This window comes from Schistocerca cancellata, chromosome 7 (assembly GCF_023864275.1).
Source record: "Schistocerca cancellata isolate TAMUIC-IGC-003103 chromosome 7, iqSchCanc2.1, whole genome shotgun sequence".
Classification (NCBI taxonomy): Eukaryota; Metazoa; Arthropoda; class Insecta; order Orthoptera; family Acrididae; genus Schistocerca; species Schistocerca cancellata.
Genome location: NC_064632.1, coordinates 124,988,881 through 125,009,479, shown reverse-complemented (window position 1 = coordinate 125,009,479; position 20,599 = coordinate 124,988,881). Strand labels below are relative to the sequence as shown.

General features: G+C 38.7%; 1 protein-coding gene across 1 annotated transcript in view; it reads right to left on the bottom strand.

Moving 5' to 3' along the window:
* LOC126092664 (dynein axonemal heavy chain 2) overlaps nucleotides 1-20,599 on the bottom strand; it is a 994,477-nt gene that overhangs the window by 529,346 nt on the left and 444,532 nt on the right. The window contains exons 40-42 of the mRNA XM_049908386.1: nucleotides 12,969-13,147; nucleotides 10,334-10,525; nucleotides 3,756-3,898 (exon numbers count right to left, since the gene is read on the bottom strand). Of these exons, the coding sequence (XP_049764343.1) occupies nucleotides 3,756-3,898; nucleotides 10,334-10,525; nucleotides 12,969-13,147 (514 nt within the window). The remainder of the gene's footprint in view (nucleotides 1-3,755; nucleotides 3,899-10,333; nucleotides 10,526-12,968; nucleotides 13,148-20,599) is intronic.

The window sequence follows — 20,599 nt, the reverse complement described above, 5'->3', positions numbered from 1 at the left end:
GGCATGGTACCATCTACCATATAAAACCATGGATGGACTGCCAATGTCTTGCTGGCTGAGAAGATTGACTCCAGGATACCTCACCCTTTGATGAAGCAGAATTCATTGCAATGTTGTGAGAAGGCATCATCTGACCTTCCAGAAGCCCATGGGCATTCGAGCTGCACTAAGTACCCAAAAAGGGAGGAACTGGGAGGTTACAGAGTGCTCAACTCATGACTGTCTGATCACTACCCAAAGTCACTATTAAGAGTTATAACTGCATGCTGCTTACAGCAACTATATTGAGTGTTACAGACTGCACAAAGGCACATACCCATATTCCTGTGGCAACAGAGGACATTCCGAAGTCTGTGATTATTATGCCACTTGGGTTGCATGAGATGTTCAGCCTACATAATGCTGCACAAACCTGGCAGACATTCATTGACTCTGTCTTGTGTGGATTGACCTTTAGTATTGCCTCTTTGGATGACACTGGATGACATGTTATTGTATTCATCAACAAATGATCAATATTACCATCACCTGAGAGAATTTTTTGAGTGTTTTGAAAAGTGCAACATGGTGTTGAACATGGTGAAATGTGTATTTGGACAACCTGATGATGAATTCCTGGGTCACTGAGTATCTTCAGCAGGCTCATTATGAGTCCCTGAGAAGGTTGAAGCCATATTCCAGCTATCTAAGCTGTCTACAATAAAAGCACTATGTATATACTTGGAATGCTCAATTTTTACCACTGACATTTACCACACACTGCAGAACAACAGATGCCACTGAACACAGAACTGGCAGGTCCCCTAGTTAAGAGCAGTTCTCTTGTGCTGTGGACCAAAGAGATGAATGTGGCTTTTGAAGTGATCAAAAAGAGCCTATCACAAGAGGCACTGCTGGCACACCTCAAGCTCAAAGCTCCATTGGCATTAGTAGTGGACACCAGTCAGTAATCCATTAGTGCTGCCATCCAAGAATTGGTGGAAATCATGTGGCAGCTACTGGCTTATTTTTCGCATAAGCTATTGTCTTCCCAGCAAAGATGGATCACATACAATTGGGAACTTGTGGCCAAATATCAAGCAATTAAGTACTTTCAACCACATATAGAGGAAAGAGAATTCGTGATATAGACTGACCACAGGCCCTTAACATATGCTTCCAAGAACAATAGCAACACTTGCTCCCCGCAGCAGTACAGCCAATTGGAATTAATCAGCCAATTTAGTACAGACATTCATCACATATTGGGTATCACTAATGTGGTTGTGGACTGTCTCTCTGAAATGACCAGTGTCTTATGGGCGATGAACGTGATGGCGCTTGCCAAGGTACGACAAGAGGATCCCGAGCTGCACACCATATTGCATGAGGGCACTGTGGCACTTAAGATAGAGCTAGTCAACATACCCTGCAAGAACACGAAATTGTATTGTGAGGTGTCACGTGGCAAATCATGCCCTTCTGTCCCCGTTGCATTTTGGACTGGTGTTCAAGACCTTACATAATCTTTGTCACCCTGGAGTCTGGTTGACATTCAAGTTAGTATCTCAATGGTTCATGTTGCCAGGCATTGAAAGAGATTGCTGCGAGTGGACATCCCCTCCTTCACTACTGACAGAGGCCAACAGCTCGAGTCAGACTTGTTCATGCAATTGGTGAAGATCTCTGGCTATGTCCATCACAAGATGACCAGTTACCATATGGCCAGCAAAGGTATGGAGGAATGTTGGCTTTGGACACTGAAGGCTGCGCTAATGCATCATGGCATGTCTTGGACATCTGCAGTGCCCATAGTCCTACTGGGGTTATTAGCCACATACAAACCAGATACAGAGTCCTTGGCAGAGCAATTTGTTGATGGCAAGGCTTTGTACCTGCCAGGGGAGTTAGTTGATGCCAGCCTACTGTCAGAAGTGGACAAGATACCGGAGTCCCTTCAAGAGTTACAGGAACGTATAAACCACATCAAACCTACAAAGGTCTCCAGACATGTTTGTCCAACAACTTTTGTGCATAATGATGTTGACAGCTATTCACGCATCATGATATGTACAGACTGCATCATGACACTGCTGCAACCACTCTATACTGGACCCCACTGTGTCCTGTGCAGAGACAAACACATGATGGTAATCATAATGGACGGAAAACAGGCCACCACATCTCTTAACAGAGTGAACCCCGCTTACATTTCCAAGGGAGCACCACCCACGTAGTTGTCAAGAGCTGCACACCTGGCAGATGCGACACCCTGACTTTCAACCCCGCCACCACCACAAGCGACACAGAAGCTAAGTGCACCACCCACACTGGACGACATATCCAGTTCCTGGCCCGTTTCTGAAAAAATGTTCCGCACTCCACTTTCATCATGTGCTACACACATTAACTGTAGTTGTGCACGTTAGCTCCATTCGTGCCATCCAGAGATGCAGTTGTGCCGCGATCTGAGAGATTGTGTGGTGGCGAATAGTGTTAACCACCAAGTCTGTCTCTGCTGTATTAATTTTTATTATTTACTACTTGGAGTTGCAAATCATTCACTTTATGTTTACTCTGTTCTCTGCTTGCTGAATACTGACAAATTGCCTATAGCAGCTGATTCTCTCGGTTCTTTTATTCGGAGTTAAAAAACGGTTCAGGCCTGCTGATGATAAAAAATTATGCTTGCTAATGGTTAAGTATTTTCGTGAAGGATACAGAACGTTATATACATGATTTCAAAGGTAGAAGCTGATATAAGTGCATGGTTTCCATTAGTGTCACTAGAAACTTCAATTACAGAAGAGACACATTTCTTTCTTACTAAGGGGATTGTATCACTTTTGTTATAAACAACAGTGGAACATTATATAAAAGTTCCATAAATCTAGGCTCATGTGTATTTCATCTGAAATTAGCATTCAGAGACAGGAGTGAAAGCACAGCAGCTACAGAGAATAAATATTTATATTCAAGAAACTGAGGAAATCATAAATGACTGTACACTGATAAGAAGTACATCTGTCAAAAAGGATTGCTTTTTGTAAAGCTGTCATCACTCTGAAGATTGGTTTGAACACTACAGCATTGTACTATGCATGGTGCTTTTGGTGGTAGTGTGCCCTAGCCTTCCTCACAGAACTGAAATGGCTTACCCAGCCAGACACCAATATTTAATATGGGTTCCAAACCACCATGCAAAAGACTTTTAATGTGGACTCCAAAGCACTATACAATTCATCATGTTTCACATTAATAAATCATTTCCAGTGATAAAACAGAAATATTAAGTGACAGATAAAAAAAATAAATAAAAAAAACAGGAAGACTGAACACTAGAGCTTTGTATAAGTAATTTGACATACACCCACTGAGTCAGATAACTTTCACATGTTGGTAGAAAAGTTATTAGGTTAGCTCAAAAACCAAAAACATAACAGTACAAACAACGAAACTTTGCTTCCTCTTATTTTAACCCAGATAGATGAGGGAGGACTTGCTGGTGATTGTAAAAAAAAAAAATATTTAAAAGTTACTAATTCTTTTATTATTATATATATATATATATATATTTTTTTTTTTTTTTTTTTTTTAGTAACACAGTTTATCATGTTTCATTTCGTGGATATCATTTTAACTATAAACACCATTTAGTTGCAAAGGAGCCTCTTTATTACATTTAAAATAAGGCTGCATGTAGTAGTTGTCATGATATTAATGTGAATCATCCAATCATTACAGAACTTCACTACACTAAATTTGCTGATACATACTTTTTTTGCAAGAATTCGTGTTTCTCTAAATCCTTCACCAAATAATATTATTTCAGCAATCATTGCACTATCTGGTACAATCATTGATATGGGGCGAAACATTGATTTCAAGTTGTCAGGCAGTTCTGTGCGACCAGCATAGCCTGGAAGAAAGAGTTAATCATAACATAATAAACCAGTATCTAATATAATTATTGATATGGAGAAAAACATTGACTTGTCAAACAATTCTTTGCAATGAGCTTAACATGTAACAAAAGTAAATTACGTTAAGGTAAACCACAGAAATTCTTTCCTCATTTTTAAATGTTATTGAGCTAGTATCATTACTTATATTATCCTCTTCACTGAGCTTGGGTCCAAGGTTATAACAAAATAAATGATTTGATATCGCCTACAGCTGTAATTTTTTTACAATTTTGGTATTAGACATTTTTCAAGTATCCTAACAAAGGAAATCACCAAGAATTCAGTGCATTAACAATTAGTTAAAAGTCAAATACATCAATTAAACAGATAATAAAACTGGTAGGATTAATAAAACTTACTAAACAACAATTCAGCAATGGCAGTTTACATCATAGTGGTTTCTGCACATGTTACTGTGTATCAGATAATTCAAACTCCTGATGTGTTATGCAAGTGAAATTAAACAAAGAAAGAAAGTGATGAAGAATAAACTTTGAAGTACATTGTTCAATATATTAATTCCAAACAAAGAAAATAAAGAAATTTGAGGAGATGTGAGAACTACAGAGGAATCACCCTGCTATGCCACTGTGGAAAAATCTATGAAAAGATCCTGGAGAAGAGAATAAGAAGCAGTATTGAAAGTAGACTGCAAGAGGAGCAGTATGGTTTCAGACCGGGAAGATCAACAACGGACCTCATATTTGCGGTAAGGCAACTGCAGGAAAGGCACTATGAGTACGGGAAGGACTTAATCATGGCCTTTTTAGATATTGAGAAGGCGTATGACAGTATCTGTAGGGACAAGCTCTGGGATGTGCTGAACGCAAAAGGGATAGATGAAGAGATAACACGAAAAGTCAGAAAAATGTATGAGGGAAGTGAGAGTTGTGTGAAAGTGGGGAGGGAATGTACTGCATGGTTCAAGCTGGAAAATGGGCTGCGACAGGGAAGTGCACTTTCGCCTTTATTGTTTATTATTGTTATGGATGAAATCCTACAGCAAGTGTCAGATGCAATTGGAGATCATAAAATGAAAGCAGTGCTTTTTGCCGATGACCTGATGTTATGGGGAAATTGCGAGAAGGAGGTGCAAGAGCAGTTAGATGCATGGGAGGCAACGGCAGCACAATATGGAATGCATTTCTCTGCAAAGAAAAGTGAAATAATTGTCACAACAAGGAAGACGAATAGGCCAAATGTGGATATAACTTGTGGAGGGGAAAAACTACAAGTGGTAGAGAACTTCAAGTACCTGGGAAGCGTGATTGAAAGTAAGGGGGGAAACGCAATGGAAATAAATCAAAGGTGCAGAAAAGCAGGGCAGTCTACAAATGCATTAGGGGGCTTATTTGGAGCAAGGAGGTGCCACAGAAATCCAAGGGAATTATATACCGAACCTACTTTGTCCCCATATTGGCATACGGAAGTGAGACATGGGTAATGCACAAAAGCGACAAAAGTAGAATACAGGCTAGCGAAATGAAGTTCCAGAGGAGCAGGTTGGGTGTAACAAGACGAGACAGATTGCGAAATGTGTATGTGAGGGAAAGACTAAAGGAGGAACCAGTACAGGACAGGATAGAAAAATCAAGACTGCAGTGGTATGGACACATGAAGAGAATGGATGAGGGAAGAATTCCAAAGAGGATGTTTGATCTGCAACTGGAGGGGAAGAGGCCCAGAGGAAGACCAAGAGATAGATGGGTGAAGGGAGTGAAGGAATGTGTGACGAGAAGAGGAGAGAACTGGACGAAGGTGGAAGAGGGGGAATGGTGGAAAGACAGAACACGATGGAGAGGCTTGTGTTCCCGACAGACCCAGCCAGTGGCTGGAAACTGTCCAAGATGATGATGATGATAGTCATTACAAATACTAAATAGGAACCAGACTCTGAAAATGAAATAATACTGCATAAAGGTATGTTTGTCAACTAATATATTAGGTTGGTTCATAAGTCTGTAGCGTTTTTATTTTGCCTGTTCATATCCCATTTGTTATGGGTTTATTTTATGTTTGTCATCTTTCATTTACAGTTTACAGTTGCTATTTGAGTTTACATATTGTCATTTGGATATAGTGAGTGAAGCTCTGGACATCAGAAAATGGAATGCCAAGTGAAGAAATTGGAACATATATGACATATTCTTCTGTTTGAATTCAGTTGAGGGGTGACAACCAGAAATCTTGTTTAAATGCATTAATCCACAAAGATCCACATGCACTTGAGAACTGACAAATTTGATGAACTGTGATCATTCCACAACTGTGTGACATTTGCATGCAGTGAGGAAGGTTCAAATATAGGGTGTATGGGTACCGCATGCTCTAAGCCAAAATCACAAAAATTTGTGGGTGTTCATATAAGCATCTCTGCTTGCTTGTCATCAACTGGCTACTGAACAACACCAACCATTCCTATCCGTATTATTACTGGTGACAAGAAATGGTACTTTTATGCTAACATAAGGAAGAGATGGAATGGTTGAGCCCATACAATGCAGCCACATACAAAGAACTGCACGTTTCAACAAAGGACAATTTTATGCATCTACCAGAACAGCGACAGTGTGGTGTACTACAAATTGCTTCCCTGAAGAGCAAGCATCACTCTCAACATCTATAGTCTGCAACTGAGATGTCTGGCAGACATAATTCAAGAACAATGACCAGAAAAACTGTGTGAGGTGATGCTACTCCACTATAATACCTTCCTGCATTCTGCTAGACTGAAAAACAACACTATATAGAAGTTGGCTTGTGAAGTCATTCCACACCCACCTTATTCACCTATCCTTTGCCCTCAGATTTTCACCTCTTCTGCTCGCTATCAAACAACCTTCAAGGAGTTTTCTTACTGGATGAGATCTTCACCTCAAAACCACAGTTGTGGAACCAAAAAGTCACCCCAGCAGTGGCAGATTGTTGTAAATAAACTTATAGAAAAACACTATGAACTTATGCACCAACCTAATATAAGTGAAGAAATATAAACAAAAGTATGCTAAGCAGTACAGAAGCCCTAAAATGTAAACTAACTGGAATCTCATTACAATTTGTCTTGGAATGTGAAAGTACTAGGACCGAATGAGATAACTTGCAAAAAACTGATGCAACCCTTAGGCAATGAAGGATCATTTTTCATTCATTGTTGCAGTGAAGCAATATTAAATGACTAAGCAAATGGATCATACAAAACAACACACTTTTGACAGAAAGTCATAAGTGTGAGCCATCGTGGTGACTAGATGGATCAAGAAAAATCTTGTAAAGGTAAATCTAAGTAAGACATTTCCATTTTGCTGGACTCTAGTGGTACATGCATGAACTAAATATTATTTTCAATTATGTGAATTCATCTGTAAACAGCCAACATGCAGTTATACTTAAATGTAAATTAATTTTATGATCTGTAAACTGACTTGTTCTGTGTCAAAGTAGCTGATATATGCAACAAATAATTAGTTAATCAATGAACTCATAAATTAACTCTTTAGATCCACCAGTGTGAAACACACAGTGATAAGGCATAAAACGAGAGTTTCTAACTTTCTGTGCTGTTTAGTTTGCCCTGACTGCACTATAAATGGAGGTCAACACAATATACAATATTACACTAAGAGAAAATGAGGACTTTGTGCTAGATGTTACAGTAATATTTGCAGAAAATAGCTGATGCAACTACACATTTCATGCTTTGTTCAAGATTTTTGATCACATTCTTCTAAAGCAACGGTCATCAAACTGTAGCCCACTGGCTGCATGCAGCCTGAATCAAGTATTCATATGGCCTCCGGTTCTCAGTCGTATTTTATAATAACAGTCATCTAGCAACTAGCAACTGAATCCAAAACTGTCAACTAACATTAAGAGCTCCTTAAAGTGTAGTTTTCCTGTTCAGTGACAAACAAAAATGATTACAGAGTATTAATTTTAAGATGTGTTTGATTTTAATTGACATTGTGAAGTCAGCCTTGAGCTAAGTAAGGTTGGCCACTTCCACTTATTGCGGGAACAGAGGGGTAAGCAGTGTGCCCTCAGCAGGGTTAAAGGATGTGACAGGGGGAATGTTTTATTGTTTGTCTTGCAGATGTGCTGACTCAGTACTGGTCAGCTGATGTGGTATAAATTTTGACACGGAAGTAATATGGATTCATGGATGCACATTCTAGAGATGGTCTTCAAATGTGATACGTATCTGCAGCAAACGATAATAAATTTAAGGCGATCATACAACACAACCAGCAGATTAAAAATAACATTCAAAACATTTAGTAAACATTTGTGATCAGGTCTCATATTGGACAATACATTTAAATTTAAGGATATGATCAGTTAATCATCCGCTCACACAGGCAACATATCAAAACTTTGTCAGGCGATTAATAGTGTCACAATTTTGGGATCGCTGAAGCTGGCAGCAAGTAATATTGGGGGAGGGGTGGGGGGTTAAATCTACTAGTATTTTACTAATTAGTAATAACATTGGTACATATGTGGCCCAACGTGCCTCCTCCTAATGTTTTTAATAACATTGGTACATATGTGGCCCAACATGCCTCCTCCTAATGTTTTTATCTGCTCTTGCACAAAAAAGCTTGACAACCACTGCTCTGAAGTCATCACCCGCACAGCACAATATGCTACTCAGCAAGATTATTCTATTTATGGAATACTCATGCACTACAGAGAGAACTTCTTAGTTCTTGTATAGCTACAAGGTGAATTACTATGTGATGGTCTGTGGCTAAAATCTTAATTAATTTTGCATTAATTTATAATTCTGGAACCATTAACCAATCCAGCAGAAGTCATATAAAACAAGACTTTTCCCATATGTCTTGCTATATTTAATTTTAGTACAAGCAATAATCAAGCATTAGAAAAAGAGAGAAATATAAGCTAATGATTTATGTTTTCATTAGCCTGTTTCAACTAGCAGTTTGCCTGTTGATACACAACAAGAAATATGAGCTAAAAACTTAAAGGAACGCAGTGTATGATAAAGCCCATATTACCTATTCTCTTATCACTAATGTTTCATCTAGTAAGTAATTTTGGAATAAAAATAACAACTCACTGAATAGTACACAGGTATTGAATTGTTGACAGGCACATAAACAAGACTGAAGACTTTGCTAACTTTCGGACAAATTCTTTTTTGAACTTCGGTACACACACATGTATAACTGCATTGTGTCAACTGGAGGTGCAATGCTGGGACCACAGTTCTGCAGGTCAACTTTGGTGAGGGGTTGTGCCGGATGGAGTTGGTGAGGACAAAGAGGAGGAGAGGAGTGGGAGGAATGGGTGGGGATGGGTGGCCAACAGGTCACATCAAGGCTGTAGGTGCTCCAGTTTTTGCACAGCCTTTTGGGTGGACATGACTACCAAATGGCTGTTCATCCAAATAAATGACCACAAATAAACTGTGGCCAAGAGCAGAGTTGACTGCCCAGTGATTGAGCACACTGCTGAGCAATTTCAATGGCTGCTTCACAGCCAGAGCCATCTGGACCCTTTTCCCCAACTTTTTTGAACTATGTACATTAGGTTTATCCTTGCAACACATCCTTTGTTCTCGTAATCCTTCTGGTCTCAATCTCTGTTAATCCCCTGTACCGCACCAATCTACACCCCATCTCACAGCCTCCAATTCGCTCATCCTGCATCCCCACCCTTTTTCCCACAGTTTTCCCTTCCACTGTTCTGTCACCCCGCTCCCAATGCACTCCCTCACTCCAATGTCACCATGTCGCGCTTGGACTTACTGGTGCCTGTGTATTGCAGTCCCATCCCATGCACCTACTGCCTCTTCCTCCTGTATTTCTACACCTACACCAACTGCCTTCATCCAAGCCACTGGCAACCCTTCTCCAATCCTCCCTCCCACTCATCATCCCGTTCCTCCCTCATCCATTCCACCCAAAACCACTTCTCTTCCCAGTCTGCACGCAGAACTCAGTCTGGCATTGTACATTTAGCCAGTATAATGTAGATGTATAGGTTTTGTAGATGCATAGGTTTTGGTGTGTGTGTGTGTGTGTGTGTGTGTGTGTGTGTGTGTGTGTGTGTGTGTGTGTGTGGGCGTGCACGCACATGTTTAGTACTAAATTATTTAAATTCTGCCAGAACTTTCCATATCATATTCATATTTCTGCTGGTGGTAGAGTGGTTTAAACATGGCATTACACCACAGTAAGACTAGCAACTGTCAAGTCCCAAAGCTATAGAAATAGGACCTCCTACACAACATTTAGAGTAGGGGACATGACACCACTCTTACTGATTGCAGCACCTATGATTTCAAACCTGTAATGACACTCTCTTTACAATTATAGGTTTCCGTAACCTAATGCTAATGTTACTGTTCAAATAAAGAAACATACCTGGATTCATAGTGATGAATATGCCACAAGTTTTAACAAGACTGATGTCACACCCTTCAAAGACAAATCTTTTGGCCCCTTGTGACAATGATGAGAGGATAGACAAAATCTGTTGTGCAACCACAGACAACACCTCAATGTTGATGCGATTAAATTCGTCAAAACAACCCCATGCACCAGTCTGTGCAAGTCCTAAGGTAGAATGAAAACAGAAACATGTTTCACATACGGCACTGGTTTATAAATCTTATTTAATATAGCTCGAATTTATTTTCTAGTTACACAATAAAACATTGGTGCAGCTTAACATAAATAATTAGCAGCTCCAAGGGAGAAAAGCAGGGGCAGGGCACAATTAAAATACGATTAACCTCCAAACCTGCGATGTCACAAATATTATGTCTGCAAAATGATGAGACAGAATTACTGGGGAGTAGTTAACTTTGGGATGTGAAATTTTAGTACTGCTGATAGACATGTATAAAAGTACATTAAAATTTGGACAGTTGCATGTACTTTTATATATGTCTACTGGCAGTACTGAAAATTCTATCTCATAATTTTGCAGTTTTCTCAACTGAATTTTTCTTATGGCACAGTAACTACCAGATTTACCTGATTAAACACAGTATTAACATTTATCCTGCATTTTGACAGTCTAAATTCAGAGCATAAATTAAAAATAGAGACTGCCTTCCATTCACATAATATCGAGCTTTATGTATGGACAGGGTGATTTACTAGCAAAAAGCAGTTCAGCATGAATGATGATAATTAAACATTTGGGGGCAATGTCATGAGGAGACAATAATGTTTGTATGTAAATGTTTACATTAGTTCTGAAGCAGGGCAGCATCCAAAATCTTTGCATTGTCCACTTCCCATCGTTATATATTTGGAGGAGGTTCTCCACATAATTGGTGATGAGGTAAGGAACATAAGAAGAACACTGACAAGAAGAAGGGACATTGCGATAGAACATGTGCTGAATATCATGGAATAACTTCCACTGCACTATAGGTAACTGTAGAGGGTAAAAATTTTAGGGGGCAGGCAGAGCCCGGAATATATCCAAAAAATAAACTGAGGATGTAAGGTGCAAGTGCTCTGAGATGAAAAAGTTGATTCAGGAGAGAAAATCATATTGGGTCACACCAAACCTGTCAGAAGATTGATGGGGAAAAGTACAGCGAACAACTGTCACTTGCAGCCATCTTGCTTGAGGAACAGGATAATAATAATAAACTGCATGCAAGTCTAATGCCTGGTAAAATAAACATATAAATAGAGTTGTGGCTTCTATGGTTTGTTTTATCAGGAATAATCATTCGTAATTTGAGATATCTTTTCTCTTCATCCTTGTTCTCTGCAGGTGGAGCTTGTGATCCTAAGTGGTGAAAATTCAGTGTTCATTCTTAAAATGTGTTCATTCGAACATGTTCTCAACAGTAAATGGCAAGAAAAACAATTTATCATTATTTTTTTTAATTTTATTTTTATTTAATTATCTTTTAATAAAACATGCCTACAATATTAACAATACCTTCAACAAAACAAGCATTTTCTTGCCAGTAAAGGAACAGGATAATCTGGGCAATGCTGACAAACATACAAATCCAACAACATGTGGTTCAATGTCTAACTTTTAGAAATATTTTCTACTTTTATCTTATTAGCACTTCTTCTTCAATAAAAATGCAGAAAACCACAAAAGGAAGAATAATATTGGAACTGAAAATGAAGTCATTCCAAATTCTGTAACATGTAACAAATACCATTCTCATATAGAAACATGCCAACATTCAGATTCCAACATTCAGATGCCAGAGTATTTGTAACTAGTTGCTAATAATCAGAAGAACAAATTTGAGCCAATTCAAGTAATTGAAGTGTGTAAAAAAATTAAATTCAAATAGTTAAAATGCAGTATTAAACAAATTTGAAGATGACATGGGGTTACCCCACAATGAATGAGAAAGGTTTTGACATTTGCTAATGTTTATGTTGCTCTTTCTGTTTGAAGCCATTTAATGTATGATGCAAGTGGAAATATGCTGCCAATAATGAACCCCAACTGCTGCTCCCAGCCACCTCACACATATTCCATAAAAGGACTCTGGTCAGTCAGCTACAAGCAAGACGTGGAGTATAGCAACAGTTTATCACTTTTGATTATGTATATAGTTGCTGTATTTGATAATGTAAAATGAGGGCAGTTTTAAGGTGTCTGTGGAGAAGCTATGGTGAGTCTTAGGTTAAGTTAATGGTAGTCACTTAAGTAGTATCAAGAAGTTTAGGATAAAGCAGAATATATACTTATTTTAAAATGTTGAGGTTTGGCTAGTATTTTCAATAAAACAGTGGCAGTTGCTGAAAATTGTTTGTATGTTATGGTCAATTACATCAAAACACATTCAGTGGGTGACCTAAGGTCATTAGATAGTTATCTGGATGAGTTTTGTTTTATGAGGGTCTAAATAATTGTGTTGAAATGATAAAAGAAGTCTGAAAATTTGTCTTAACCAGGGAATCTTGGGAGGGCCAATATGAATACCATTTCTTACAAAAAGGGGGACATATTGCAATTAAGTTACAAAATTAATGCAATATAAAAATAATAACATTAGCAACTTACCAGAGAACATGCGTCCCATACTCCTATAGTCCAAGCCTTCTGAACAATTCACAACAATGACATAACTGCCCAGACCTTTTCCCAAATCCTTCACAGTCTCTGTTTTTCCTGTGCCAGCAGGCCCCTTTGGACTTCCACCACGATGAAGATGTAATGCTGTAGTTAATGTGATGTAGCACCTGCAAAAATTTTTCTTTCATCCAAAAACATGGAAGGAACTTTGAGAAGAAAGTAGTTAAAACTATTTCATCTTTTTTCACCACCCTTCCACCCCCAGGCTTGGTATTTCCCTTTCACTAATAAATGATGTAAAATAGTAACTTTCTCCACAGTGTTATGAGAAAATAACTTAGTACCAGTGCAAGTCACATTAACACTGCTGCAGTTACACTTCCTGTATTTGTCCCATATTTTAAAATAATCATTCATTTTAACTATTGGTAATTTGAAAGAACAGATGATTTTCTTATGTTCTTGTCTGTGTCAAGAGGGGTGTAGTTGCCACTAGTCTGGAAATTCAATCCCCGTCCTGGAAAACAGATTCTTTCATAGAAAATGAAATGACAATTAATACTCTGATTTTCAGCATATTTTAAAATCAAGAGAATTGTATCAGTGACACAGAATTAATGCTGAGGGGTAAAATTAAGTAACCAGAAGACATAGCTGGCAATGTAACTTCGTTGATGCACATGCCATGGAATGGTATGCCAATGAATAGAGTTGCAGTTCTCGGTTACAATTAGAACAGCCACCAGAGTGCATTAGTTTGTTCATATTTAGTGTTGTTACAAGGCCCGATAGGGTAAATAATGGGCATGGACAGATATTGAATGGCAACTGTGAAGGATACAGAGGTGCTGCATACTTGTTTGAGACAGCATTGTCTGCATATGACACGATTTGGAAAGTTTCTCATTTTGGGTCTCCATATGACCGGCTAATTGACTAGTATGATATATAGATTTGTGGGGCATTTAGATGTCACAGTAGCCCAATGATGAAATGCGTGGGAATGTAAGAGACAGAAATACTTATTGTGTCGGTTATTATTGTAGCCCTTTCAGATCTGTGACTGCCATCCAAGACCAAGTAATGGACTCCTGCAACATTCTACATCATCCCACACCATTGGCCAGAGACTAGCAGCAGCCACACTACGGAATTACCATCCGAGCATAGGTAACACCACAACACAAATGACTGTGTGAATTTGTGTCATGACGGGGAAGCATGGACCCCTGACAAATGGCACTGCACTGTGTTCAGTGTTAAACTGGGATTCTGTGCCACCCCAGAAGACCATCATCAATGAGTATAATGGCATCCTGGGAAGAGGTACCTTTCTTTCAGTGTTTTGGAGCGGCACAATGGTGTGTTACTCCCACAATCATAGTGTGGAGAGCCAGCAGGTACGACTTAGGTCACACCTAGTGGATATTCAAGGAACTCTGACAGCACAATGGTATGTCACAGACATCCTGCATCCTCATGATACATGTCTCTATGAACTGTCAGCATTATGTTTAGATACTCCTGTGGCCAGCAACATCCCTAGCTCTGTCTGTGTTAGAATGTGTGTGGGATGGCGACTCCATCCCAGTGTCAGTCCCCAGGATATAAAGGACCAGGAGAGGATATTATGGTTTTATAGCTCCCTTCCCAACCAAATCTGTCCAGGGGTCCAGGCTGAAGGGATGTAACATCATATTGCAATCTTCTTTGTGAATCTGACTTAAATTTGTAATCACTGAAATAACATCACATTCTTCTCAACCTGTGAAGCTTATTTAATTCCCTCCTCTAGTTATGGATGCTTATCTTTTTCGTCAGGCAGTGTATAATATTTGAAATTCTTAGAGCTGAAGACAGATGAGAAATCCACTCCAATTTTTACATTTCAGCATGATGAATAAAACAAAGAGGTGACATGGGAACAGTAATTTCTACATTCAAAACTAAGGAGTGCAGGTACAAATTAAAAAACTGTGCTGGCCGGAAAACAATGAGCAAAGAAAAACATATGAAATGGCCTTAATTATCTAACAAGAAGATCTGTGTAATCTTTTGTGAGTTCTTTACAATACTGATTTGGGAGCTTGATTTTGCTCAGTTTTTATTACTTTATGGTGGTATATATCTCAGTTACTGTTATTTAACGGGACTTTCTATAATGCAGTTAATTTTTAAGACTAACGCTGTTTATATATTATTATTTACAGAAAGTAAAATCTATGAAAAATAACTGAAAAGCAACCAATCCATAGTTACAAAGGCAGTACATAAGTTGTGATGAAAGAAAACAAGTACATATGCTAAACTATGGTGCTAATAATGCACATAAAAAGACCCAAAAAAACAGTTTCAAAGAAAAATTAAGAATCAACTAAAGAAGCTGAGCAATTTCACAGCGAAAGTAAAGAACAACTAAAGAACACACATTTACTATTGACAGAAGCTGGAAAGAAATATCTCACATGTATGAACCCAAAGGCATGGTCAAGAGCATAGCCAAAAATTCACGAAGAAGGTAATATTATACCCCATGGTAAATTCTATAAATAGACCAGCACACAAACTGTCACAAAATTGAATAAAATAATGAAAAATTATACATATGAATCAACATATTCTATAAAAGCAGCATGATACTAGCTGAAGAACTAAAAGCCAAAAAACTCCTCACACATGCTGAGTGTTTAACCCTTGGCTTTACCAGCCATTCCTGAAACATACTCATATGAGAAACTGTAAGAGTAATCCAAAAGAACCTTATGAAGCTAAAAAATTTACATCCACAGAGACTGCTGCTTTCATGAAACTCCTTTAGATAATCTAAATCACAACCCTTTACTTTTAATGGCATAATTTTCAATCAGCATGATGCCCTAGCAATGGGATCACGTAAATGGTACCTGATCTCGTACCTGACATACACGAAAATCATTGGCAACAAAAATTATTTATCAGCCAAGAGCACCATGCAAAGAAAAGTGAATTTTATAGGAAATATGTAGATGACACACTATGCCAAAGACATAACAGTGTAGTGCTTCAAAAATTTCTGAGCAAATGTGGACGCGGCAACCAACAAGTACCTGCTGTATGATCCATAGAGTTTCAATGTACATGTGGAGAAGAGCCTGTGGTATTCTTTGCTGGTTTGATGACTGTGATGATTGTTAAGAATAAATGAAGAAACGAGATTAAACTTTTAAGTAAGTCATGTGTTGGACTTGCTAGAAGCAAGACATGTTCATATTTTATGGTGGTTATTAAACCAACCCTGTTGTAAATGTATCTTAATAGAGTCTAATGTTTGACAACTTGGTTGACTCGCACGAGTTCGAATATTAATATGAGAAATGGTGAATTTGTTTTTTGTGGAAGTTGAAATATACCATGACTGAACTAAAATATTCTTCGAGTACCCAATTATTTCGAGAGTAGAGAGAGAATCTGATAAATTTCCTTAACCAGCATTATTCTTCAGAAGAAGAAGTTTTTGGAGATCGACGTGATCGGCTATCCAGAGAAGAAGATCGGCTGTGCATACCAAGCAAATCAACTTGTGGGAGACAGGTGGGAAGTGTGCAAACCAGCTCCACATCACTTCTTGTCGTCTAAAGCGTTAGAACATGATGACCATGACAGGACCCGAAAAAAAGGGAATTAAGAGACGAAAATGAGAGAAGCAGATGTTGCATGTTGTCATAGCAACCGAGTATAACAAGACAAGGAAACCGTTATGAGAAACTTGATTTTGCCCAGAAATCAAATGAAAAGGAAAATTAGTGAATGCAGCAAAGGGAAAGATGTAAGGAAGTCATAACATTAAAATAATGGAAAGAAGACCCTGATGTATTAGACTAAGAAGAGATACAACAAGAACAATTCAACTAAGAAGATCCAATGTGGGGAGTATACTGCTCTCACACACTTCGCGTCGACGCCGACACTGAAACCAACAACTGACGCCACCCACACCAGTTGCTGTTCACCGGTGCTGATTCTACATTGCACTGATGCCGACGTGGAAACCAGCGACCAATGACATTGGCACAATTTGTTGTTCACTGGTGCTGATTCCACACCCACTCACCGATGCAGCCTAAAACTCTACACCGGGTGAGGATAAAACAATAATTGTTTGAGTATAAAGCTGAAGAAACTGTTCAATAGACTGTATTTGTGTACTTATTACACTTAGAATTATTTTTTTTAAATGCTTACTAGATCTAAAATTGGTAAAACCATGGAAAACGTACAGTTAGCTGGAGAAACTTCAGAATCAGCCATGGCTATGAGAATCAGTAGAGAAATGCCAGACCGGACTGAGTTAGCAAATTTAATTAAAGCATAAAGTGCAGCTTCAAATACTCAAATAGCAACTTTAAGTGAAAAACTAGGTGCCCAGAGGGCAGATTCAGTGACTTTAAGAAAGGAATTAAATGAAACTTCAAATTCTACATTAAATGCTCAAAATGAAACTCTAAGGAAAGCAATAGGTTTGGTACATTCTAGTTTAAATGCTCAAAGTGAAGTTCTAAATGATCAGATTGAAACCTTGAATATTCAAAGAACACATATAGGTTTACTAAAGACTGAATTTGGCACACATCATGGTAAAGTTGAAAATCTGAAATTAGATTTAAAGAAAGAATTAATGACTTCTTTAAACCTTCATGTAAAACAACTATTCACTGACTTTAGTCAGAAACAGAAAGATCAAATTCAAGATTTAGCAACAAGGTTAGATTTTGACATTGAGGGAAAATGTAATAAGGTAGACACTGAAATCGATGAAAAATTAGGAACATTTAGAAATGTATGTAATGTTGAGTTTGATGCTGTAAAGCAGAGATTACATACTGTAAGAGAGAGTGTTGATAAGCAAGCGGACGTGATACTAATTATCCAATCGCAAATTACAGGTTCGAATACACGAGTAGATACTGTAAAAAGAAATTCCAGAGAGAAACTAGCGAACTATGATATTATAAATATACATAGTTTGGAGGAGCAGGTGGAAGAACTTATAGATCGAAAAGTTTCCAAGAAAGTAACATCCAGGAATGTATCTCCTACTTTATATTCTGAACTTAGTGATACCAAGAGAGGTACGGATGATCTATAGAGAGAATTCAAACTTATCCACGATAAATTAGACACGAAGACAACTTCTCCTAACGTGGTATTGACTAGTGAAGAGATGACTGCTCGACAATGGGTGGCCAATTCAGGATCATCCAGGCAATTCCCTAAGTTTAAGCCAGACGGGGATGTACATCCAACTCATTTTTGAAAAGATTCAATCAAACTTTGCCAAAGAACTGGGAAGATTCTAAGAAAATTGAATTTGCTATGGGGTATCTTTTAGGGGAAGCCTCAGTATGGGATACTGTAAACATTGAGAACTTTTCTTCTTGGGAAGACTTCCAGAGGAAATTTAAAGAGAAATACTGGTCGGGTAGTGCACAAGAGAATGAGAACATATTTTGACTGGCACTTAATACGGGTGAAGTATTTCGATAAACTGATGGAGGAAGAGAGGTTGGTTAGAATTTTAATTAGACATTTACCCATCTATGCAATGAAAGACATCTTGTGTAGAGACTGGCAAACAGTTGAAACATTGTATCTTTTGTTGACGCTCTAGATGCAATAAACAAAGATTGTAATGAAACTCTACATCATGGGTAAAATCCGAACTACACCTACATCTACATCTACATTTATACTCCGCAAGCCACCCAACGGTGTGTGGCGGAGGGCACTTTACGTGCCACTGTCATTACCTCCCTTTCCTGTTCCAGTCACGAATGGTTTGTGGGAAGTACGACTGCCGGAAAGCCTCTGTGTGTGCTCAAATCTCTCTAATTTTACACTCGTGATCTCTTCGGGAGGTATAAGTAAGGGGAAGCAATATATTCAATACCTCATCCAGAAATGCACCCTCTCGAAACCTGGACAGCAAGCTACACTGTGATGCAGAGCGCCTCTCTTGCAGAGTCTGCCACTTGAGTTTACTAAACATCTCCATAACGCTATCACGGTTACCAAATAACCGTATGATGAAACACGCTGCTCTTCTTTGGATCTTCTCTATCTCCTCTGTCAACTCGACCAGGTACGGATCCCACACTGATAAGCAATACTCAAGTATAGGTCGAACGAGTGTTTTGTAAGCCACTTCCTTTGTTGATGGACTACATTTTCTAAGGACTCTCCCAATGAATCTCAACGTGGCACCAGCCCTACCAATAATTAATTTTATATGATCATTCCACTTCAAATCATTCCGTACACATACTCCCAGATATTTTACAGAAGTAACTGCTGCCAGTGTTTGAATAAAGGATCCTTCTTTCTATGTATTCGCAATACATTACATTTGTCTCTGTTACGTGTCAGTTGCCACTCCCTGCACCAAGTGCCTATCTGCTGCAGATCTTCCTGCATTTCGCTGCAATTTTCTAATGCTGCAACTTCTCTGCATACTAAGCATCATCCGCGAAAAGACGCATGGAACTTCCGACACTATCTACTAGGTTATTTATATATATTTTGAAAAGCAATGGTCCCATAACACTCCCCTGTGGCACGCCAGAGGTTACTTTAACGTCTGTAGACGTCTCTCCGTTGAGAACAACATGCTGTGTTCTGTTTGCTAAAAACTCTTCAATCCAGCCACACAGCTGGTCTGATATTCTGTAGGCTCTTACTTTGTTTATCAGGCGACAGTGCGGAACTGTATCAAACGCCTTCCGGAAGTCAAGGTAAATGGCATCTACCTGGGAGCCTGTATCTAATATTTTCTGGGCCTCATGAACAAATAAAGCGAGTTGGGTCTCACACAAATCGCTGTTTCCGGAATCCATGTTAATTCCTACATAGTAGATTCTGGGTTTCCAGAAACGACATGATACGCGAGCAAAAAACACGTTCTAAAATTCTACAACAGATCGATGTCAGAGATATAGGTCTATAGTTTTGCGCATCTGCTCGACGACCCTTCTTGAAGACTGGGACTACCTGTGCTCTTTTCCAATCATTTGGAACCTTCCGTTCCTCTAGAGACTTGCAGTACACAGCTGTTAGAAGCGGGGCAAGTTCTTTCGCGTACTCTGTGTAGAATCGAATTAGTATCCTGTCAGGTCCAGTGGACTTTCCTCTGTTGAGTGATTTCAGTTGCTTTTCTATTCCTTTGACACTTATTTCAATGTCAGCCATTTTTTGGTTTGTGTGAGGATTTAGAGAAGGAATTGCAGTGCGGTCTTCCTCTGTGAAACAGCTTTGGAAAAAGGTGCTTAGTATTTCAGCTTTACACGTGTCATCCTCTGTTTCAATGCCATCATCATCCCAGAGTGTCTGGATATGCTGTTTCGAGCCACTTACTGATTTAACGTAAGACCAGAACTTCTTAGGATTTTCTGTCAAGTCAGTACATAGAATTTTACTTTCGAATTCACTGAACGCTTCATGCATAGCCCTCTTTACACTAACTTTGACATCGTTTAGCTTCTGTTTGTCTGAGAGGTTTTGGCTGCATTTAAACTTGCAGTGAAGCTCTCTTTGCTTTCACAGTAGTTTCCTAACTTTGTTGTTGAACCACGGTGGGTTTTTCCCGT